At 44.3% G+C, this 24,684-nt stretch overlaps 1 protein-coding gene across 1 annotated transcript in view; it reads right to left on the bottom strand.

The window, feature by feature from the left end:
* SKP2 (S-phase kinase associated protein 2) overlaps window positions 1-24,684 on the bottom strand; it is a 37,656-nt gene that overhangs the window by 3,557 nt on the left and 9,415 nt on the right. Inside the window, 7 exon segments of the mRNA NM_001171755.1 lie at window positions 3,044-3,151; window positions 3,324-3,375; window positions 11,431-11,561; window positions 12,987-13,085; window positions 15,108-15,242; window positions 16,768-16,911; window positions 20,279-20,390. Of these exon segments, the coding sequence (NP_001165226.1) occupies window positions 3,044-3,151; window positions 3,324-3,375; window positions 11,431-11,561; window positions 12,987-13,085; window positions 15,108-15,242; window positions 16,768-16,911; window positions 20,279-20,390 (781 nt within the window).

Here is a 24,684-nt window from a genome sequence, read left to right as displayed (position 1 = left end):
TAAATGAGAACTATGGAATAATTGGAACGCTTGGATATACGATATCAGACCAGGGAAGGAGCAAGGGAATAAATATAAGGCTCCTGGTCTAAAGGTGAAAAATCCACAGTCTCCCAAGTACTTCAAAGCATTATCATTACGGAAGAAAGAACCTCAAATTTCAATTTCCCACTTCTGAGATAAGAAGTGAAAATTCTTGGGCCTTCTCGTTGCGGCTCAGCAGGTTAAGAACCCAACTAGTATCCATGAGGATGTGGGTTTGATCCCTGGCCTTGCTCAGTGGGTTAAGACTCTGGTGTTTCTGTGAGCCGTGGCATAGGTGGCAGATGCGGCTCGGATCTGGCGTTGCTGTGGCTGTGCTGTAGGCTGGCAGCTGCAGCTCCGATTCAACACAGAGCGTGGGAACTTCCCTATGCCAGGGGTGTGGCCCTAAAACAAACAAACAAAAACAGAAAGGAAAATTCTTTAGCAAAAATGACTTTCTGGAAATTCCAGCTGAAGATCCTAAGAATCCTTACTAGGTATTTCTTTCCATCAGTTGCTGCAATGACTGAAATTAGAAACAGTTTATCTTGCAAACTTTTAAGGACAGGGTACTAGCAAATTCATCTTAATGGAGTCACAAAGTAAACCAGTATACTCTTTATGTAATGTCTAAAGAAACATATCTTTTATCTTAAAGTTCAAGTCAGCACCTTTCTGTGGTCTGTTCTATTCTGGTGATCTGACTTGTCACTAAACTCCCTGATGCCTCTGTTTCCCTCATTTCAAGACAATATCTAAACAAATCAGTTACAATGCAGTGAGGGTTCACACCTAGATCTGTGACTTCCGGCTCACCCTTGAACCATCATTTCACACTGCCTGCAGATATTACTACGCAAGCACTGCCATCCCACTGGATAAAAATATTATAATGTGAGGGCTCACAGCTTCTCTTTAACCCCTGCTCAAGGGAAAGCATTTGGGTATTACCTGCTTTAACTCTCGAGAGAGAAAGAATAAAAGTAGGACGCATGGGTAGTCTCCTGAGAAAAGCAACCAAAAAAGGATGATCACTGCACTCCTCGGGGGCTCCACTGTCAATGAAGCTGGAGCCCAGATGGCAAGGACAGGAAAGGAGGGATGACAGAGCAACCTTTTTAGTGGACACTCCAGGCTCCAAGGACTTCTGGGTACTAGAAAATTCACATGGCAGATTTTTTTTTTTTGTCTTTTTAGGGCCACACTCATGGCATATGGAGGTTCCCAGGCAAGGGGTCGAATCGGAGCTACAGCTGCCGACCTACACCACAGCCACAGCCATGCCAGATCCGAGCCGCATCTGCGACACACAGGACAGCTCACAGCAACACTGGATCCTTAACCCACTGAGCGAGGCCAGGGATCAAATCCGAAACCTCATGGTTCCTAGTTGGATTTGTTTCCACTGCGCCACAATGGGAATTCCAGGAGATTTTAATAAGAGTTTCATGTACATGAGTTTGGCCTCTAACATATGAAAGCCCTGGAACTAAATACTGGCAATCCCTTTTAGGCAGTGCTTTTCCAAATGAGATAGCAGCTCAGACCCTGAGCCCTAAGATCAATTAAAGTGATTTATTAAAAAATATAATTACTGGATTCCCTAATTCTACTAGTTAACTCCATATAGCTGAAGGATCTGATTTATTCATTAATTTTTAAAACTAACTTACAAGCTCCAAACCAGTCAGGTGAGGACTAACTACATAAATTCTTTGTTCAAATTCACCACCCTTCTTTGGTATGAACCACAAGTCTGATTACCTTCATATGGAAAGGAAGCTTAGGTGAGGTCAGCAGCCCCACTCAGGGAATATTGGAGAGAATGAGAAAGGGGCCTCAGAACAAATCCAAGATGTTGACTTTTTTCTTTTCTTTTCTTTTTTTTTTAGGGCTGCACATATGGCACATGGAAGTTCCCAGGCAGGGGTCAAATCAGAGCTGCAGCTGCCAGCCTGCGCCACAGCCACAGCAACACCAGATCCAAGCTGCCATTTGCCACCTATGCTGAAGCAATTCTTAACCCACTGAGCAAAGCCAGGGATTGAACCTGCATCCTCACAGAGATTATGTCAGGTTCTTAACCCATTGAGTCACAATGGAAACTCTCCCAAGATACTGATTTCTTACGGTTTTCAATAAAATTGCAATATACTTATATTTAACGTGGGAGGAACTTTCCAGCCCTTTGAAATACAGGAAAACTTTTGGAAATGAGAGAGATGATATTATTCCCAGGATGGCTTGAGAATAACAATAATAGCACTTCTTAAAAGGAAGCCGGACCAGATTGCTTTTTTCTGTGCACTTCCTTGATTTTGTGGAAGTTGCTGAGCCGATACAAAATTAACCCCTGGAAGAACTACTATATTAGATACAGACTATTTTGTACCTGTCCAGGAGACCCAAGCTGTGGACCCAGCTCAGCTATTAACTCAATATTTAGCTTTGGCTAAATTGCTTCACTCTTTTGAACCTCACCACCCTCCACCCCCACTCCCCGCCACACCACCGCCTCCAGCTCACTTCAAAGAAAGCACCACTCTTACAATATTTACTAGTTAAATACTTCTATTTTTCCCATTCCCTGACCATCCAGGATAGACACCACTAGAAGACTGCAGAACTTCTCTAAGCTCAGATGAAGGGTTATGGAATTAACTGCAGTTGATTTGAAAAAATTCAGAAACACACACACAGTCTGCCTCTCTATTAAAATCTGAGCTTCGTGGGAGTAAAGGCTCTCTTCCTCTTTTGCAAGTACTAGTACAGTCTTCTAATATTTAAACCTGCTCCCAGCTAAATAAAGGTTTATTGACCTACTTCAATCAATTCAACTTTGCCAGACATTTTAAGGAAAAAAAAATCTGCCCTGGTTTTGCTAGTCTTTCCTCACTAGTTTGCGGTACTCTAATTTGATGTTTAAGTTGTAAACATCTGTTGTTAATAACACAGGGACAACTCTTTACACCAAGTGACACCTCTTTCCATCCTTGCTTTAAAAAATAAAGATACTTACAGTAAAGTTTCGGGTATTATGTCATAGCATCGACTGAGGGATAGGTGTTGGAGGTAGTTGAGCTGGTAAAATTCCTGAAAGCAGTCATTCTTCAGCATGACACTGTCACTGTAACAGAGTAGGAGAAAAAAGTCAAAATCTATCCATCAGTCCCAGAGGGAGAAGACAGGAACAGTCTCCTGCTTGGTTCCTTTGATTCAACACATTGAGATCCTTTCCTCATTCAATAAGGAATCATGATTTTTCAGCTTCTGCTCTAAGATAAATAAACAAAAAATACCTTAAATCTAGGTGGACCAGATTGGGACATCTTCCAACTAAGGTGGAGACATCTAGAAAAAAAAATATGGTCACTGTCAAATGAGGAACATGACAAGGATATCTGCTGTCAACACTTCACTTAACACTGTGCTAGGATTCGGAACAATGCGTTACAGTCACACACTATGAGGACAAATAAACAAAATTATCATCGTGGCATATAAGACTTTCCACCCAGAAAACCCAAGAGACTCATCTGAAAAACTACTGGAAACAGTAAGAGAACTAACTGTGTAAAAGGCCTGGTTAACAAACACCACAGCTTCTCTAGATGTCTAGCAATAGCTGCCTAGAAATATAATAGGGAAAAAAAAATCCCCATTTACTACAGCAAAAAGCAAAACCAAACACCACAATATATAAACAAATAACATATATGAACAAACAACATATCACAAAGGTATCATTCAAAATCAGTGAGTGAAATCAGGGATTTTAAAAAAATAATATGGCCACTACCACTGGAAAAAATTTATGTTTCCAATTCAAATAATACATCCAAATAAATTCCACATATATTAAAAACTTCTAAAGGCACAAATGTGGGTAAGTATTCACTGGATCTTGGGATAGGTATGGAGTTTCTAAACAAAAAAGAAAACATTAAGGGAACACTGATAAATAACTAAATAAAAATGTAAAAACTCTACCATGTTAAAGCAAAATAGCACACAAGTAGAATTAACAAAGTAAGAGAAAACGGAGAATAAACGTTTCCAACATACATTTAGCAGAGAGCTAATGGTCTTAATATGCAGAGTATAAAAAAAGACAAACAATAGAACATGGGCAAAGAACACAGATACCTTTTATAAAATACAGAAATAATGAAAATGGAGCAAGAAATGGGAAATAAAATCAAAATATTACTCTTCTGCTATCAAGTGGAAAAAACTCTATTATAATAACCCAATTGATGAAATATAATATAGCAGGTACCTCATATACTAAAAGTGGATATCTAATTTTACACAGCCTTTCAGAAGAACTGGTTTTTTTGTGAGGATGAATGGATTTGTTTTAAGTGTTCAGGACATTACACACTTTACTCTCTGGCCAGTAATTCCACTTTTAGAAAAATAATTAGAGATGTGCATTAAATAATTAGAGATGTACATTAAAATAGTCATTGTAATGAGTGTTATAAAAGCCCTTCCCCCCAATTAGTTTAAGGGGTCAAACTTTATCCATTCTACGGAACACGATGCTAACAACAGCTACTAAAAAGCTTTTGAATAACATTTCATGACATGAAATAATACTCAGTATATACCGTATGGTGAAAACAAGACAAAACATATACAATGCATTACAATCTCAATGTGGTTCAAACACACAAACTCACATACCCGGAGACAGAGGGTGGGGTTGGAAGGCTGAAAGGAAATACACCCAAAGGTTGACGCCATTACCAAAGGTGGTGGGATCGGAGATAACTTTTCAGAATTTGGAAAAAATCATACACGGTCGTTGGTAAGCAGAAAATGAATCAGTTACGAGGCATTTACTTTAAAAAATATAGACGATTCTATTAATATTTGAGGGTTTTTCTTGCCTTCTCACAGCTCCACCTTCAGCTCCATCCCTTCCCCTAAATCCTAGACTTGCATTTCCAACCTTCTCCTCAACATATCCACTGGGCTATATGACAGCTACCCAGGCTTTTTTTTTTTTTGGGGGGGGTCCTTTTGTCTTTTAGGGCTGCACCAGCAGCACATGGAGGCTCCCGGACTAGGGGTCAAATTGGAGCTGCAGCCGCCCGCCTCCACCACAGCCACAGCAATGCAGGATCTGAGCCTCGTCTGTGACCTACACCACAGCTCACGGCAATGCTGGATCCTTAACCCACTGTGCAAGGCCAGGAATTGAACCCTCGTCCTCATGGATGCTAGTCGGGTTTGCCAACCACTGGGCCATGACGGGAACTCCAGCTATCTCAAGCTTATGCCTGACACCAGATACTTGATTTCTCCCCTAAATCTGCTCCTTCCCTAGTCTTCCCAACCTTAGTAAATGGGAACTACACTGATTCCGCTGCTGTCGCCAAAACCCTGTGAGGCATACTTAACTGTTTGCTCACATCCCACACCCAATCTGTCACCAAATCCTGTTAGATCAGCTGTCAAGACGTGTCCCACGTCGGATCATGTCTTAACTTCCTCACGTGTTACCACCCTGGTCTCCAGCAGCCTTTTCTCAACCCAGCACCAGAACAAGATGTTTCAAAGAAAAAGTCAGATCATTTTGTCCCTGCTCAAAACAACTGAATGGCTTCTCATCTGACTCAGGAAAAAAAATTGCAACAGAGCTTTTGTTTTGGCTTAGAGAGCCCTGGGTCATCTCATCTCTTACCACTGCCCTTGCCTCCTCTCCCACCCCGGCTCCCATGCCCAGAGGGGAAAAATCTCAAACATTAATAACGTGTGTCTGTTTTAAGAAATAAATAACAAGAATTGATTCATTGGCTGATTGCAAAACCACTTGCTGGTCCTTGGTTCTGGGATGTTCTTTCTTTACATATCGACGTGGCTCATTCCTTTACTCCTTCAGGTCTGCGCTCGAGGGTCACGTCTTCAGGGAGGCCTTCTCTTGGACCAGTCCAGCTGAAAACAGTTCCCCTTCCTGCTACACTCTACCGGAGCGCTCTGCTTTAAATCTGTCCTCCTTGCGTTTTCATCTCCTCTTCCCAACATTGAGTTCTTTATTGATTGTCTGACTCCCCCACCCCATGGAAGCTGCACAAGGATGACTTTCTCTGTTTCGTTCACGGCCATGTCTCTCAAGTCTGGAACAGGGCTCTGCGCAGCATAGATGCTGAAGATGGGCACAACACAATTTTGAGTGACCCAATATCTCGCCAGCCAACCAGTCGCCCACAAAATTCACAATCACATACCATCTTATTTCACCACCTTGGGAAAGAAAAAACTTGGGGAATTAAACGGGTTAAGTCTTTTTTTTTTTTTTGTCTTTTTTGTTGTTGTTATTGTTGTTGTTGTTGCTATTTCTTGGGCCGCTCCCGCGGCATATGGAGGTTCCCAGGCTAGGGGTTGAATCGGAGCTGTAGCCACCGGCCTACGCCAGAGCCACAGCAACGCGGGATCCGAGCCGCGTCTGCAACCTACACCACAGCTCACGGCAACGCCGGATCGTTAACCCACTGAGCAAGGGCAGGGACCGAACACGCAACCTCATGGTTCCTAGTCGGATTCGTTAACCACTGCGCCATGACGGGAACTCCTAAACGGGTTAAGTCTTTATCTCCAGCCCTTGTTTAAACCCCATCTTCCCTTGGTGAGAAGAGGAAACAGGAGTCACCGCCAAGATTCCTCATCACTATCTCCTTCAATTCACTGGAGTTAGGAGGGATCTTAGAAACTACCTCATCTAACCTGTCATTTCATTTTTAAATTTTATTTTACTATCCTTATTTTTTAAGGCCACATTTGCGGCGTAGGAGTCGAACTGGAGCTGCAGCTGCCGGCCTGAACCACAGCCATGGCAACACCAGATCTGAGCAGCATCTGTGACCCATGCCACAGCTTGCAGCAACACCAAATCCTTAACCCATAGCGCAAGGCCAGGATACCAGTTGGGTTCTTAACCCGCTGAGCCACAATAGGAACTCCTAACCTACCATTTCAGAGAGAATTTCAGCTAAAGAAGTCAAGTCAAATCCAAGACCAAAAGCTAGGTTCTCCAAGACCTGACCTACTGTCCCACAGGGAGGTAGTGTAGTGATGGGTGAAGAATGGAAACATCTACCACCAACAATTCTTGCTCTTTCTCTAGGCACCAGGTGATTCAACATTTTATACACGTATTTACTCATTTATTCCTTACTCTAGCTGTAAGAGATGGCTTCTATCATTAATTCCATTTTATTGATGAGGAAATGGAGGAATAGAAAGGTTAAGCAACCTGCTCAAGGTTACCCAGTACATGGCAGAGTGGGTACTTACACCCAGGTGGTCTGGCACCAGAGGAGGAGCTAAAACAAAATCTGGAAGTTCTCACTGTGGCTCAGCAGGTTAAGAGCCCAAAATAGCCTCCGTAAGGACACAGGTTCAATCCCTGGCCTTGCTCAGTGGGTCAAGGATCTGGTGTTGCCACAAGCTGCAGCATAGGTCGTGGATGTGTCTCGGATCTGGCATTGCTGTGGCTGTGGCATAGGATGGCAGCTGCAGCTCCAGTTCAGCCCCTAGCCTGGGAACTTCCTTATGCTGTAGGCGCAGTCACTAAAAAAAAAAAAAAATTGTATTACCATCTATACAATGAAATAGTGTGTGCCATGACTAACGATACCCATTTAAAAAGCTTTGCTTCTCATTGTATAATTAAGAAAACTAACACTTCAGCTTTTATTCTGCATCTATGTCTTTGTCCTGAACGTGTCAAGTAAGCAGGATTTTACTACCTATTCTTCCTGCCAAAGCTCGGTCAAAAGGCAATCTGTTCTTTTTTGGAAGAACAAAGAAAAGAGCTTTAAGCCAAACTTGGACACAATTTACAGCTGTCTGCCTACAGCAGTGTTTCTCAACCTTACACCCAGAACTTTTTAGTTCATTACATGAAAACCCTCAATAAAGAAGTGGGAAATTCACGGAGTTTCCATGGTAGCTCAGTGGTTAACGAACCTGACTAGCATCCACGAGGGTGTGGGTTCGATCCCTGGCCCTGCTCAGTGGGTTAAGGATCTACATTGCCATGAGCTACGGTGTAGGTCACAGATGCTGCTCGGATCTGGCGTTGCTGTAGCTTTGGCTGGCGGCTACAGCTCCGATTGGATCCCTAGCCTGGGAACCTCCATATGCCACAGGTGTGGCACTAAAAAGACAAAAAAAAAAAAAAAAAAAAAAAAAAGGAAGTGGGAAATTCATATATGGGATAGAAATGTACATAGGGCACTGTCTTCCCTTTTCTTGGGGATGAAGGAAGAACCAGTGGTGGATTCAACATGAAGAGAATGTCCAATGGTGGGAGTTTAAAAGCCTTGGAAGACAACTTGGCAAGAACTATCCAAGACTTGAGAACAGAGCCCACTCCTTGACCTGGCAGTTCCACTTTTAAGAATCCATCCTTAGAAATACACTCAAAGATTTGTCTCTGCTCATGACAACCTTGTTTATAAAAGGGAAATGCTGCAAGGATTCTAAACATTCATTACAAGATCAACTGATTAAGTTATGAATGAATGAATACAACTTCTTCCAAATATATCTGATGGAATTACCACAAAGCCACTGAAAATGATGAGGGTGTAGCTACTGAAATGGGGTTATCTGAAATAAAAACATATTACAGTATTCCATACACTATGTCCCATTGTAAAAAAACCTTTTTTTTTTTTTTTTTTAATATAGGAAAAAGACTAGCAAAATGTTAGTGAGGTTATGGATTTGTTTTGTGTTCTTACATCCTTTAGGTATCTTGGAGAATGACTATATAATACCATAACCAGATTTAAAATTGTGTTGAAAAGGAAAAAGGCATAGAAGAGAAATACTGTGTGGAGGGCAGTAGTTAAGACACAACTGCTGCTTTTACAGGTATCTCAAGAAAATGTTCCCCTTGTCCGAAAACATGGGCAGCTGGACTCAAGCACAGGCAAAGGAATCAAACCCCTGGCCACTTTGGGAAGTCTGGCTCCTATTCTCTACAGCCTTACATACACATCTGACTCCCCAGAGGACACAGTATATCCTGGAGAAGCAGTTTTCAAATACTGCTTAGATTTTAAGAAGACTTTAACACTCTGCCAATGTTGGTTCAGATCTTTTTAAGTACATTAAAAACTGTAATAAACCTGGAGTTCCCATCACGGCTCAGTGGTTAAAGAACCCGACTAGGATCCATGAGGACGTTGGTTTGATCCCTGGCCTTGCTCAGTGGGTTACGGATCTGGCGTTGCCGTGAGCTGTGGTGTAGGTCACAGACACGGCTCAGATCCCGTGTTGCTGTGGCTGCGGTATAGGCTGGTGGCTGCAGCTCCGATTCGACCCCCAGCCTGGGGACCTCCATGTGCCGTGGGTGTGGCCCTAAAAAGACCAAAGACAAAACAAAACAAAACAAAACAAAAACTGTAATAAAAATACTTATATTCAGATGAGCAGATACTACCATCAAGACATGGAAAAGGGGCTGAGGGCTGTGGCTGGCTTAACTGGGCTTTGTGGAGGCCACAGCCTGAGATCACAAGGGGAAGCTGTTAAACTGCTAAGTGAAGTCAGTCTGAGAGAGAAAGACAAAAACTATAAGAGCACTTATATGTGGAATCTAAAACTATAACACACCAGTGCCTATAATAAAAAAAGAAGCAGATCACAGATATAGAGAACAAACTACTGGTTACCAGTGGGGAGAGGGAAGGGGGAAAGGGTAAGATAAGCACAGGTACGAACTAGTATGTGTTAAAGAAATAATCGACGAGGACATAATGTACAAAACAGGGCATAAAACCAATATTTTATAGTAACTATAAATACAGTATAACCTTTAAAAACTGTGAATCACTCTATTGTTCACCTCTAATTTTTGTAACATTGTACAGCAACTACACTTCAATTAAAAAAAAAAAAATCTTGCCAGGAATTCCCGTTGGGGCTCAGTGGAAACAAATCTGACTAGTATCCATGAAGTTGCAGGTTCGATCCCTGGCCTTGCTCAGTGGGCTAAGAATCCGGCATTGCCGTGAGCTGTGGTGAAGGTCACAGATGCAGCTCAGATCTGGTATTGCTGTGGCTTTGGCACAGGCCGGTGGCTACAGCTCCAATTCGACCCCTAGCCTGCAGGAAAAAAAAAAAATCTTGCCATCTGCAAACACTTATCTTTGCAAATCAAGATTCTGTTAATATTAGACTAATAAAACAAAGCATAACTGAATGCTGAAGGTTATAAAGACTTTGTCACATAGTACCCTTGACTTTAAATTCCTGTGTTTGTCTAAACAACTTCATTGTCCTCTTAGACCGAACTGAAAAAAAGAGTTATAAATATGAACTTAGAAAGAGGGCTTATAAACAGGGTTTTTTAAACTTGGTACTATTGACATTTCAGACCAGATTCTTTTCTGTGTGTTATTCTGCTGTCCTGTGCATTGTTCACCAGCATTCCTGGCTTCTGTCCACTAGATGCCAATAACACCCCTGCAGCCGTGACAATCAAAAATGTCTCTAGACCTCAACAAATGTCCCCTGCTTGGTCCCAGTTGAGAACCACTGCTTAAAACTAAGCAAACACCACGACAATTCCCTTCGTGGCTCAGCGGCTAACGATCCCGACTAGGATCCATGAGGATGTGGGTTCAATCCCTGGCCTCACTCAGTGGGTTAAGGATCCAGCATTGTGGTGAGCTGTGGTGTAGGTGGCAGATGCAGCTCAGATCCTGCATTGATGTGGCTGTGGTGTAGGCCGGCAGCAGCAGCTCCAATTTAACCCCTAGTCCGGGAACTTCCACATGCCGCACCTTAAAAAAAAAAAAAAAAACCACACACACACACAAAACAACTAAGCAAACACTGCATTTATTGATTTTTATGTTGGGGTTTTACTTAATTTAGTTAAAGTAAGTTCTTCTGGAGTTCCCACTGTGGCTCAGCAGGTTAAAAATTCAACATAGTGTCCCTGAGGAAGCCTGGCCTCGATCAGTGGTTAAAGATCTGGTGTTGCCACAAGCTGCAGTACAGGTCGTAGATGTGGCTTGGATCCAGCACTGCTGTTGCTGCTGCTGTGGCATAGGCCTGCAGTTGCATCTCTGATTTTACCCCTAGCCTGAGAACTTCCATATGCTGCAGGTGCAGTCGTAAAAAGAAAAGAGAAAAAAAAAGGTCTTCTGCTTAAACATAAATTAAACATAAATGCTTCCAGATTCTGGATTCAAACCTTGACACTATCCCACCAGCTTTACCTACCACTTCTGATCAGCGGCTGTAAGAATGGCAGCACATGAACTGGATTAAATGAGGCAGTTTATGGAGGACCGTGCTTGGGAAATGCTTGAGAAATCAAACTTGCTGTTATTGTTGGGTTTGCCGTTGCTAAGGGTCCAGCAGCCTGGAGAGTCTTACCTGATTTCTGCAGATTCTTTCGGTAGCCGCTGAGATTCAGCTGGGTGATGGTCTCTGACACGTGTGCAACAGCCACCTGCACGTGCTTTTCAGTGAAGTCATAACACCAGGAGAGGTTCAGCTCATCCAATCTGGACACGAGAGGGATGATGAGGAGAGTATAAAAGTGTCACCCACTTTTCTAGATAGCACTGCCTCAGGCTGTAAACCAAGAAAGTACAAAGCTGTACTTTCCTTACCATTTTCTGATAGAACCTCTGCTTCTCTAAGCAGCTACATCTGCTCACCTGAAACTGCCTTCACCTATCTAGGTCCAGTTTGTCCCAGAAAGTCTCCAGGAGATGTGAGCCAAAGCCTTAGTGAATGCTGCCCCCTTGTGGAAGTGGAGGGGAACGCTCTCCTTGCCTGCTGAGGGCTCGAACCTCATCCTAGGTAGGGCTCAAGGGGGAAACTCCAGGCTGTACATTTTTTTTTTTTTCTCAACCACCTGGGTTGTTAGCCAAAAACTACGAAGAATGAGCAAGTCCCTCAGATGTTTTAGAAAAATTGACAGATTGTGCTGGGGATTCCTAATAAAGAGATGCTCATATTACAAAAATCCACGTTTATCTTATTTGGCCTCTGCTAAGTGAGCAAATGAGGGCTTCAAAGTAAAAGTCCAACCATTAAACTACACACTCCATTCCTGACATTGCTGAGAAAATGTAGGGTTACCATTTTATCTCATTGACAACATGCTTATCCAAAGGCAATCTACTTTCAACAGGTCACTAAGGAGAAATAGGTATAATGCTATAGCACAGAGACCAAGGGATATTAAAAAGGACACATGCATAGACTATTGGGTATTCTGTGAACCATGTCCTCCCTCACGTATTAATTTCTCTAACTCTGTAGTCTTCCTTTATATACTGATATTACTACATAAAAGATAAATCAACCAAAGTCATGGAGTGTTCTGCAATAACAATATAATAACTGTTAAGTTAGGTCTACAGATTTTATAAAGCCTGACTGTATAGTCAGGTGTACACAGAATACTTTGAAGCATACCACTAATAAACACACTACTAAATTTCCCTTGTTTTAATAGTCACAGAAAAAAAAAAGGGATCACTATACAAGTGTCCTTTGCAGACTTAATCGACTTGGCTCTTGAGTTGAGATGGGAAGTTTGGAGGGCAAAGGATATTGCATTATCCAAATCAAGAGCTCAGAGAGTTAGGAATAGCTTAAAAATTTTATCTGATTATATTCTTTAAAATTTTTTATTTTTAATTTTTAAAAAACAATTTTTAGGGCCACATCCATGGCATATGGAGGTTCCCAGGCTAGGGGCTGGATCGGAGCTACAGCTGCTGGTCTACACCACAGTCCCAGCAATGCCAGATTCTTAACCTGCTGAGTGGGGCCAGGGATTGAACCCTCATCCTCATGGATGCTAGTAGGGTTCGTTACCACTGAGCTACAATGGGAACTCCTCCAATTCTATTCTGATGTGAGAGATAATTGTATATATGAAACAGTTCTATAATCAAATCTCAAATTTCTCCTACCTGGAACAGCTGCTCAGCAAGGTCTTTAGGGCAGATTCGGAGAATCCAGAACACCCAGAAAGGTTTAGTCGCACTAAATTTGTGTTCTGAGCAAGATTACTGGAAAAAGAGAACAGTGTCATAATACCAACAAAACACTCTTATTCAATCGACAAGCATGAGGTAAGTGATGTAGTTAAAAGTACTCAGACCTCTGAGTCAAAAGTTTGTTTTTTTCTCTTTAAAGGGCCGCGTGTGTGGCATATGGAAGTTCCCGGACTAGGAGTCGAATTGGAGCTGCAGCTGAGACCTACGCCTCAGCCACAGCAACACTGGACTGAGCCACATCTGTGATCCATGCTGCAGTCTGTGGCAACACCAGAACTTAACCCACTGAGCGAGGTCAGGGATCGAACCCACATCCTCATGGATATTAGCTGGGTTTTTAACTTGCTGAGCCACAACAGGAACTCCCTGAGTCAGAAGTTTAAATTCGCATCTTATGATCTCTATGGCACCAAGTAGGATGCTTTGCCTTAGTTTACTCCTCTGGGAAATGGCAACATCAGCACTTTTTGTTAAAATTGGATGATATTATGGAATAAAGGCCTTAGTACAGTATCTGGGACACAGTGAGTACACAACAAACACTGATCAATGTACTTTTTAAATTGAAAAAAAAAAACAAAAACAAAAAACAAGAAAAATCCAGCAATAAAACATATTTCCATTTCACCCACAGCCAGAGTTAGTTGTAGGTAAATGTCTATGTGTCAAGTCACCAGGTTGCTTCAATTAAGTGTCTCTCAGATTTGCCCTCTCCTCCTTCCCAAATGCCTCATGTTAGTGAAACTTAGTGATGAAGGGCAAGAGTTCTGGAATCATACTGTATTGCCAGGTTCAAATCTCACTTCTGCCACCTACTAACTATGTGACCTTGGACAAGTTATTCAGCCTCTCTGTTCCTCAGTTTCCATATCTGTAAAAAGGGAACAGTAAGAACATATTTCATGGGGTTGCTGTGAGGATTAAATCAGAATACCTTTAAAGAACCTAATATTTGGCACATGGTACCCACCCAAATACATGTTAGCTACTATTATTATTGTAATTCTATTGCTTTCCATCAGGGTTTTTTCTTTGTTGTTTTTTGTCTTTTCTGGGGCCAACCAGCAGCATATGGAGGTTCCCAGGCTAGGGGTCGAATTGGAGCTGTAGCTGCTGGCCTGCAGCACAGCCACAGCAACGCCAGATCCAAGCCGCGTCTGCAACCTATATCACAGCTCATGGCAATGCCGGATCCTTAACCCAATGAGCGAGGCCAGGGATTGAACCTGCAACCTCATGGTTCCTAGTCGGATTCGTTGACCACTGAGCCATGACAGGAACTCCAGGTTTCATCATTTCTCACCTGAATGAATATATAACTAGTGTAGTTTCCTCTAGGTCTGACTGACCCTCTGAGGTGCTCAATGAGTTAGTTTTCTAAAATTCAACACTGACGTGTCCCTTCCGTTCTCAGATCCACTCTCTTTACCAGCTTCCCTCTTTGTTGCCCACAACAGCATCCACACTTCTTCCACTGTGGTGGGGCCCACTGTGATCCGGTCCTGAGGACCCTCATCCGCCACTTCCCTCACTGAGCCCCACACTCTGGCAATTCCCAACCACTTTGGAGATGAGACCCATGCAGGCAGCTTCACCCGGAATGCTTCCTGCGCTGTACTATGTGGAGAACTCCTACCTACATATTTTCAATACTCAGCTTAAGAGTCACTTCCTCTGAGAAGGCTGCCCTCTCGGAATTTAATTAGGTCTCTGCGTGTTGCCACGTATTCACCAACACATTTCACAAACACATTGCACTGTAATTATCTGTCTCTCCCATGAACAAGGGAGGCACCACACCTTGATTCGTCCTTGTAGATCTAGAACCTAGCGTGACACCTGCCACTGCAGGCAGTGGGCAGACGCTGGTGGCCTAGGCGAGTCCTGGAAGGTTTCACAGAAGCTGGAACACGGCGCTGGATATTTTTTGAGTCCATCTGGATAGGGACAGGACACCCCAGGTACCGTCCAAAACCAAAATGAACAAAACGCATAGGCAACTGCCTTTGGGCCATGCCCCTGGCGGCCACTCACTTGACAATGGGATCCGAAAGCCGCAGGCCTTCCAGGCTGAGATTCTGCAACTTGGAGCACTGGGACAGAAGGCCGTGGAGGGTAGACACATCGATCACAGAGTTTGACAAGTCCATGTGCTGTACACGAAAAGGGCTGAACACAGAAGGAAGGAAAAGAGGCTCGCCAAGGTGGCTCACACAAGTTCATCCAGCTCAAAGCCGACCCCTCCTCCCCTCCAGCTGGGCAGTCCCTTGCAAACAAAATAATTTCAAGTGTGAGCTCTAGTTGTGGTCATAAAATAAATGGCTACGAGCTGATTCTCACCCTCATTCATTTTATTTTATTTATTTAGAGCTGTACCCGTGGCCTATGGAAGTTCCCAGGCTAGGGGATGAACTGGAGCTGCAGCCACGGGCCTGTGCCACAGCCACAGCAATGCCACATCCGAGCCGCGTCTGTGACCTATACCACAGTTTAGAGCAACGCTGGACCCTTAACCCACTGCGTGAGGTCAGGGATTAAACCCGCATCCTCTGGGATCCCAATCAGGTTCTTAACCTGTGGAGCCACAACAGGAACTGCCCACCCTCATTCATTTTAAAATCCAGGAGGAACTTTGCCAAGTCCAGACATTGTGCCAATAAAGTCTCACTTAGAAAAGCAAGCAATGGGCATCATGAGAATGAGCTGGATGTGGGGACAAGGAGATCACGCCATGAACAGGCCTCCCAGAAAGGGCAGTAGGGGGATGAGCAAGACAGAAAAGACCGTGGAAAGGCACACTGCAGAGGGAGGCTGATATTGAGGTACTTGGAGGAAATTCAGGCGTGGAAATCTTTAAGTAATTAGAAATATGATTTTGTTTGGAAGAGAGGGCTGGGCTAGAGATGAAGATTTGAGAGTCTTGGCATAAACATAGGTGTACAAGACACAGCTTGTCCCAAGACCGTATGTGGGTCGGGAAGAGAAGGTGGCCGGACAGACCTAGAGTAAGTAACAAAGGAGACCACACATGTGAAGGAAGGAGAACGAGAAGGAAGAGCCAAAGGAGAAGGAAAAACACCAGCGGGACGGGAGCTGCCCTATGACCACAGTGAGGAGGGCAAAGGACTCGAGTCGGAATGCATGTTTCATTCTTAGCTCTGTGACTTGAGCTTATTTTTCTGTTCAGCATCTAGTTCTTCCACTCAAGCCTGAGATGGCACTGAACCGCACTGCAAAACTATCGGCCACAGAGATGTACTTCTTCAGAATATTCTACAAAACACATCAAAAGCGGGGCTTTTTTTTTTTTTTTTTTCAGGATGCAAATCTGTCCATGATAGGATCAGAAACCCAGAGTGACAAAATCTGGAAAGTCTCCTCACATTTTTTCTTTATCAGAAACGGGCAGTGAGGAAACAGCTAGGCTGCCTTGGGTCTGCGGGCAAGGACTCTGCTTGGCTTCTGCCTCGTGGGACTCAGGATGCCCATCGGTTGAGGACCTCACGTGCATCCTAGACTCCGGGAAGTGTCCACGAGCAGCCCTGAGTTAAAACGGGAGTGCTATCACTGAAACCCGTGCCATATTTCAACACAAGGGCCATACAGCTATACAGGCCATTCACACCTCACACTGCACGGATGACCTGGCATAAGACACTTTGGTCTGCTTTCTCCAGGGATGTTTCTTTCTTACCTGAAATGTTCGACTAGCGGTTGGTCCATAAATGATCGTGGACAGCGGAAGGCAACCACCCCTCGAGACAGCAGCCGACCGGTCACATCTGGGTGGAGGTTCCTACCTGTGAGGTCTAAGGTCTGCCAGAGAGACTCGTCAAACCTGGAAAAGAGGAGGTGCTCCATTTGGTAAAGTCAGGGCACCGGATACTGGAGACCCTTGTCTCTGTTACGAACAAGAGGGCACAGTCACCGAATCGCCCAGCAGCAAATTCTGAAGCCACCTTTGTTTTTGAGTTGACCGTACAATTAGCTATGGTATTTTTAAGGCACTACTGAATATTTCTTGGTCCTGTCGTGGATAAACTTTCCTCTTCCTCTCTATATGGATTCCCACTTTCGATGGTTCGATGCTATCATGAGCAATGCAGTGATCTGGAACCAGAGAATAAGATTCCAGCACTCAGTGTGATGGAATTGAAAAACCAACGGGAAGAATGTTTCTTCGAATCACTTAACTGATTGCTGAACAGGTAGACAGGTTCAAAATGCCCTGAATGATCCCGCTTGCCGTCTTTGTAAGGCATGACCGACCTCTCACAATTACCCTAAAAAACATGAAAATGTACCTAAAAGAAGGAAAGTTAGCATTACTTTGTTATGAGATAGGATTATCAGGCATCTATTAAGAAAAAGAAGTCATACATCAGTTGTTTTACAATATCTTTTAAGGTTAAAAAATACATATACATGCACAGAATTATATGTGTGTGTATATATATATATGAACTAATAATGTGAAGGAAAAGGGGAAAATATTATTTAGATTTTACATAGTGTTTCCAAAGCACAAAAGAGGTACCAAAATGTACCGAATAGCACAATCAGGGGGCTTTAACCCCCAGAGATTAATTCACTTTAACAAAAAAAGAAAACATGAGCCCAAGCCCATGTGGGAACATTTGAAATGTCTATGAGAATTTCAGTTTTTAATACTGCTTGAGATAAGCAGACCACGATCAAGGACTTTGAAATAACTGCACACTCAATGTGTCATTCGGCCTCTATTTTTAAGGTGGCAAGACTGCAGTGCCTGGCACATACCAAGTGCTTCTTAAATGGCAGTTATTACTTTTATGACAACTGCGATGAAGATGAACAGACTCTGCATGGAAAGGACAGCTGGTGAAAAAAGAAGATCAAGATGGGGTCACTTGGTACAACCACCATGGAGAACGGTACAGAGGTACCTTGGAAAACTATACATAGAACTACCATATGACCCAGCAATCCCACTCTTGGGCATATATCCGGACAAAACTTTCCTTGAAAAAGACACATGCACCCACATGATCATTGCAGCACCATTCACAAGAGCCGAGACATGGAAACAACCTAAATGTCCATCAACAGATGATTGGATTAAGAAGATGTGGGAGTTCCCGTCGTGGCGCAGAGGTGGCGCAGTGGTTAATGAATCCGACTAGGAATCATGAGGTTGCAGGTTGGTCCCTGACCTTGCTCAGTGGGTTAACGATCCGGCGTTGCCGTGAGCTGTGGTGTAGGTTGCAGACGCGGCTCAGATCCCACGTTGCTGTGGCTCTGGCGTAGGCTGGTGGCTACAGCTCCGATTCGACCCCTAGCCTGGGAACCTCCATATGCCGCAGGAGCGGCCCAAGAAATAGCAAAAAGACAAAAAAAAAAAAAAAAAAAAAAGAAGAAGATGTGGTATATATACACAATGGAATACTACTCAGCCATAAAAAAGAATGACATAATGCCATTTGCAGCAACATGGATGGAACTAGAGAATCTCATACTGAGTGAAATGAGTCAGAAAGACAAAGACAAATACCATATGGTATCACTTATATCTGGAATCTAATATAGGGCACAAATGAACCTTTCCACAGAAAAGAAACTCATGGACTTGGAGAACAGACTTGTGGTTGCCGAGGGGGAGGGAGTGGGAGGGATTGGGAACTTGGGGTTAATAGATGCAAACTATTGCCTTTGGAGTTGGATAAGCAATGAGATGCCGCTGTACAGCACCGGGAACTGTATCTAGTCACTTAGGATGGAGCATGATAATGTGAGAAGAAAGAATGTATACATGTATGTGTAACTGGGTCACCTTGCTGTACAGTAGAAAATTGATAGAACACTGTAAACCAGGTATAATGGAAAAAATAAAAATCATTATATATATATATAAAAAGATGGGGTCACTTAGGTGGGAATAAGTGAAAGTCAGCCATTACTTAACCCAGTATCCCAGGTGCATAAACCTGTCTGCGACACTTCTGAGCCAGTAGAGTCAGCCCTCCCTATCCACGGGTTCCACCAACCACAGCTTGGTGGATACAGAGACAGAGGGCCAACTGTCCTATACCATTTTACATAAGGGACTTGAGCATCTGCAGATTTGGGCACACACAGCGGGCTCAGAACCAATGCCCAGTGGATACCGTCAACTGCAGCCCACTCCTATAAATACCCAGAGTGTCTTATTCCCAGTGTTCTTGTGAATGGAGCAGGGGCTCCTGCTGTCTCACAGAGTCCGAGATGTGCAAAGGGAGAGGAGAGATAGATGGCCTTTTAGCACAATGCAAAGGATGGCCAGAGGCTGACTGGTGGGGAAAAGGTGAAGAAGGAAAAACAGTCATTTTCCCTCTGCGTCTGGCCTGTTACTGCCTTCCCAGCTCACCAAGACTTCCCAGCTGCAGCTCACTGTCCATACCAGAAAGGGGTGCCCTCAAACTAACAGAAACCCCAACACCTGTTGGCTAAACACGTCCATGAGCTGGGCAACAAGCTGGCCTCTTTATTCCTCATCCACGCAACTGCCCTGTCCTGAAGGTATCATCACCCCCATTTTATATATGGGGACACGGAGGCTCAGAAGGGTCAGGTACCTCACTCAGGTCCCAGAGAGCCTTAGCAGCAGAGGCTGGGTTCCTGCCCAGGTCTAATACGCACTGCACTCACTGCCCAGCCCACCTTGGGTGTGAGAAAGGGCTGTGCCTTCGTGTACCCCCATCACCCCTTTCCCTGTCAGTACCCCGCCTGGCCCAGAGTCAGCACCAATAAGCATGTGCTATACTGAGCACAGAGAAACAGGGTTTCTGAAATGGGATAAATCACCTCCAGCAGAGTGCTCCCTTCACCATGAAATACGACACTAATTATTATTAAAAACAAGATATCTAGTTTGCTTTGTGCTACTATAGATTTTTTTTTTTTTTCTCTTTCATTGGCTGCCCCACGGCATATGGAGTTCCCAGGCCAGGGATCAGATCCGAGCCACAGCTGCGACCAGTGCTGCAACTGGAGCAACGCCGGATCCTTAACCCACTGTGCCGGGCTGGGGAACCGAACCTCCTTCTCAGAGCTCCAGAGACACTGCCCATCCTGTTGTGCCACAGCAAGAAATCTTTTTCTTCGTTTTCAGTTTCACCAGACCTGAATAAATAAATAACCCTTTTCTTCTCCACCCTCCACATTTACCAAAAGGGGTGAAAAATACTCACGCTAGATGATACCATCTTTTACAAACGCTGGAGACTTTCAGGAGCTCAGGGAGGCACAGACAGGAAAAGATTCCTAAGAGCAGCTCATCTGGAAGGGAGTCCCATGAAACACCTTTGAGGGTAAAAAAAAAAAAAGTGTTTTCCCATCACCATTCTTTTGTCCTATCAAGCCTACCACGTCTCTTCATGCACTTAAAGGATACACCACATGCAGCTTAAAAGGGGGATTTAATGCTAAATGCATTACTCATCCTCATTCTGTTCACCCACTGTTGATGGACCCTGAAGTGAGTACCATACTTTCTCAGCAAAGAAGAGAAAATCATGAAAACTTTCCATAATATTCTTCTCTTCAGGGCCCACTGGCCAATCTTAGGCAAGAACTGGACAAGTGGAAGTTCAGGTCAAGTCCCATCTTTCTCAGATCTCAGACAGTCCTGTCTAAGACATCATGATGCTTTTGGTGTTAAGGAATTAGCATCTCTCTCTGAAGTGGATTCAATAGTAGATTTACCAAATAGTGACCTTATTTGAAAGAGGAATGAAACTTCCTCTTCTTTCAGGTATATAGAAAGCATCCAGAAGCCAATTTACTAAACGTGCACTAGCAAAAGGATATTCTCATTTTTTTTTTTTTTTTTTTGTCTTTTTGCCATTTTCTTTGGCCTCTCCCATGGCATATGGAGGTTCCCAGGCTAGGGGTCAGATGGGAGCTGCAGCCACCAGCCTATGCCACAGCCATAGCAAGGCAGGATCCGAGCCGTGTCTGCGACCTACACCACAGCTCACGGCAACGCCGGATCCTTAACCCACTGAGCAAGGCCGGGGATCAAACCTGCAACCTCATGGTCCCTAGTCGGATTCGTTAACAACTGAGCCATGACGGGAACTCCAAGGTATTCTCATCTCTTAATTTGAGAGGTATGCACTCAGCACGTACCACGATGCCAGGGATGTTTTAGGTGTTGGGGAGAAAGCAGTAACCAGCACAAAATACCTTCTCATGGAGTTTACATTCCAGTGAGAGGGAACAATCACAGGATATTAATTACATGATATGCTAAAAATGGTTAAAATTACATGATATGTTATGCGGAAAAATGATGTGGGGTAAAGGAGGGGGCGGGGAGGATGGGGACCAGTGTTAGAAGTCTGAGCACAGCAGTCAGGAAGGCCTCACCCGTCCAGCAATTACTGAGCAAAGGCTGAATCCAGAGAGGGAGCCAGCCCCGGGAGTCTCTGGGATGTGTTTGAGGTGCAGGAACAGCATGCTTGTTTTGAGGAACAGCATGGAGGCCAGCATAGAAGACAGTGAGCAAGTGGCTGGGAGGGTGGAAGAGGCCAGAGGAGTGAGAGGGGGCCAGGTTGTGCAGGGCTTGAGGAGCCATCAACTTAGACTCTGAAGGTGCTGAGGAGGCGCCAGTGGGTTTTGAGCACAGGAATGACCAGGTCTTGTGTAATTTTAAAAGGATCACTACTGGCTCTGTTGAGAATAAACTGGAGGGAGAAAAAGGTGGATGCAGGAAAGCCAGTTTTCTTAGTCTTATAAAAGTAAATTCTAAACAGCTATTGGACAAGTATGAAACTCTGTTAACATATGAAGGGATAGAATAACCAATAAGATCAAGATGACAGTGGCCCAGAAAGAAAGAAATATGCACCAAAGAAATAGTGAGTGTAGATTAGAGCCGCTGGATGATGTGCCTTCTCAGTCTCAATCCCATACACCAATCCTAGCACTATCCTCTTCTGATGGTTAATTTTAGCATCACTTGACTGGGTCAAGGGCTGCCTAGACATTTGGTGAAACACTATTCCGGCTGTCTCAGTGAGGGTGTTTCAGGACGAGATTAGCATTTGCTCAAGAGACTTAAGACAAGCAGATTATCCTCCCCAACAGGGAGAGCCTCAACCCACCCAAGGCCTGCTTAGGACAAAAGGCTGATGCAGGAGGAACTGGCCCTGGCTCCCTTCCTTGTGCTGGGACCTGGGTCTCTACTTGCTTCAGACCTGGACTGAAACTGATCCAAGTCTCTGATTCTGATCTTGGGACTTCTCCACCTCCAGGACTGCGTGAGCCAATTCCTTATTAACAAATGTCCCTGTATCTCTGATTTGGTCCATGTCTCTGGAGAACCCTAACATTCTTACCTCCCCATTTAAAAGGTGTCCGTGTTTACTGAACATGGGCATTGCCCCAGACTCTGCGGAGAATGGGATGCAGAGTTGGAGACAGGGCAGGAGGAAAAGAGTGATAAACAGGGCAGTCCCGGTCTCTGGGGACCTCTGCCCCTATTCCTGGGCAATTCTTTTAAAACATCTGTGCCCTTTCCTCAATCAGAACCCTTCCGTGGTGCCCCCTGAATCTTTAGCCTGAAGTCTACACTGCTTAGCATGAAATTCAAAATCTTTGTCAAGGCCCCTCTCATTTTTCTAGGTTCATTATTCAGAAATATGTTCTGGCCATTTGGAGCCACTTGCAATTTTTGGAAGATGTAGATGTTGCATTGCGTCTCATTGCAGTGACTCTGTACCTGCCATGCCCATCGACTGCTATTAACTTAAAATCAAGTGGCATTAACTATCTACTTACTCACCTATGTAGGCCCCCATACACGGGGGCGGGGGCGGGGGGGGGGGAGTACATAGGTTCTTGAGAACAAGAACCTGATTGACTTTTTTTTTTTTTGGGATTTTTTGGGCCGCTCGCATGGCATATGGAGGTTCCCAGGCTAGGGATCTAATTGGAGCTGTAGCCACCGGCCTATGCCAGAACCACAGCAACGCGGGATCCAAGTCACATCTGCAACTTACACCACAGCTCACGGCAACATTGGATCCTTAACCCACTGAGCAAGGCCAGGGATCGAACCTGCAACCTCATGGTTCCTAGTCGGATTTGTTAACCACTGAGCCCTGACGGGAACTCGGACTTTTTTTTTTTTTTTTTAAACAATCTTTGTATCCTAAGAAACCAGCACGATGTCTGATATGTTCATGTATTTATTGAACATGCAGTATATGCTGGGTCTGTTCTACAGACAAAGATGAATAAGGCATGGCCGGCTCAGCCTTTGAGACAGACAAATAAACAGGAAATTTCCATCAAGTATCACAATGAGCTGCTGTAGGGGGTCAGGATGCTTTGCCCTGCATGGTATGGGGGCGGGGCAGGGCAGTAGCCTCTATGGAAAAATGAAGAGAGATGTAGCTGCTCAAGAATGCCTGCCTCTCCCCCTTTAAGGATAAAAGCGAAGGACTGGGGAGTTCCCATCCATGGCTCAGTGGTTAATGAATCCAACTAGGAACCATGAGGTTGTGGGTTCGATCCCTGGCCTCGCTCAGTGGTGAGGATCCGACATTGCCATGAGCTGTGGTGTAGGTCACAGACGAGGCGGCTCAATCTGGCACAGGCTGGCAGCAACAGCTCTGATTAGACCCCTAGCCTGGGAACCTCCATGTGCCGTGGGTGCAGCCCTAAAAGGACAAAAGACAAAAAAAAAAAAAAAAAAAAGCAAAGGATCGACTGGGGCTCTGAAACCTAGGGGTGGAGGGATGAAGGCAGACCATCCATACGGACCCTGGACCATGACCTGGGAAGCCAGCTCCTCAGTGTTGGCAACAACAACCTGCCATCACTACCACCAAGCTCCTGGTCCAAGGTCAGTGTGGACAGAGGATGGACGTTTTCCAACAGGGCTTCTGCTCTGCTCCCCAATTGGAAAAAAATTGATGCACAGACTTTCCTCAAGTTTTTCTTCTGATAATTCTTCTTAATTCCCTGACCTCTGCTTCCTCTTGAGTACACAGACCAGGTTCTAGCATTTGATTTGGCAAAAAAAATTACACACTTAGTCACTTCGAATCTAATGTGTTGAGATTTTTACTGTGATCTGCAAAGACCATCCTGCCACCAGGTGCTTGGCCTCCCCAGCAAGCGTGAGAACTACTGGACTGAGGAAGAAGCACCGCTTCCTTTGGAATTCGACTACGTGGCCTCCAAGTCTGCGAACCTTAGGCAAGTTACTCAATCCCTCTGGGGCTCGGTTTCTTCATCTGTAGGAATGGGAATAAAAAGGTTTATCTTGCAGAGTTGCTCACTGTGAAGATTAAATAACTTATGACAAAAGATTAAACAGCAGAGTCACTGTCTCTTTCTTGGCTCTACTCCTTTCCCTCCCCCATAAAATCTGTACATTTTCCTTCTGTGACCTTTTCTTTTTGCTGCGGCTTGGAATTTTTCCCTGTGTGAAAACAGCCCTGCCCTGAGCAGGGTTTGGACAAGGGCTGCAATGGTATGATCTATGGAGACCCCCAAACTGCCCTCTATCTAAGTTTGGGATCCCCAGAAGCAGACCAGAGGATCTGAGTTAAAGCAGTTTAATTGGGAAGTGATCTCAGAAGTG

Source organism: Sus scrofa, chromosome 16 (genome assembly GCF_000003025.6).
Source record: "Sus scrofa isolate TJ Tabasco breed Duroc chromosome 16, Sscrofa11.1, whole genome shotgun sequence".
In the NCBI taxonomy this organism is placed as follows: domain Eukaryota; kingdom Metazoa; phylum Chordata; class Mammalia; order Artiodactyla; family Suidae; genus Sus; species Sus scrofa.
The sequence above is the reverse complement of the archived record's forward strand: the minus strand, read 5'-3'. Positions and strand labels throughout refer to the sequence as shown.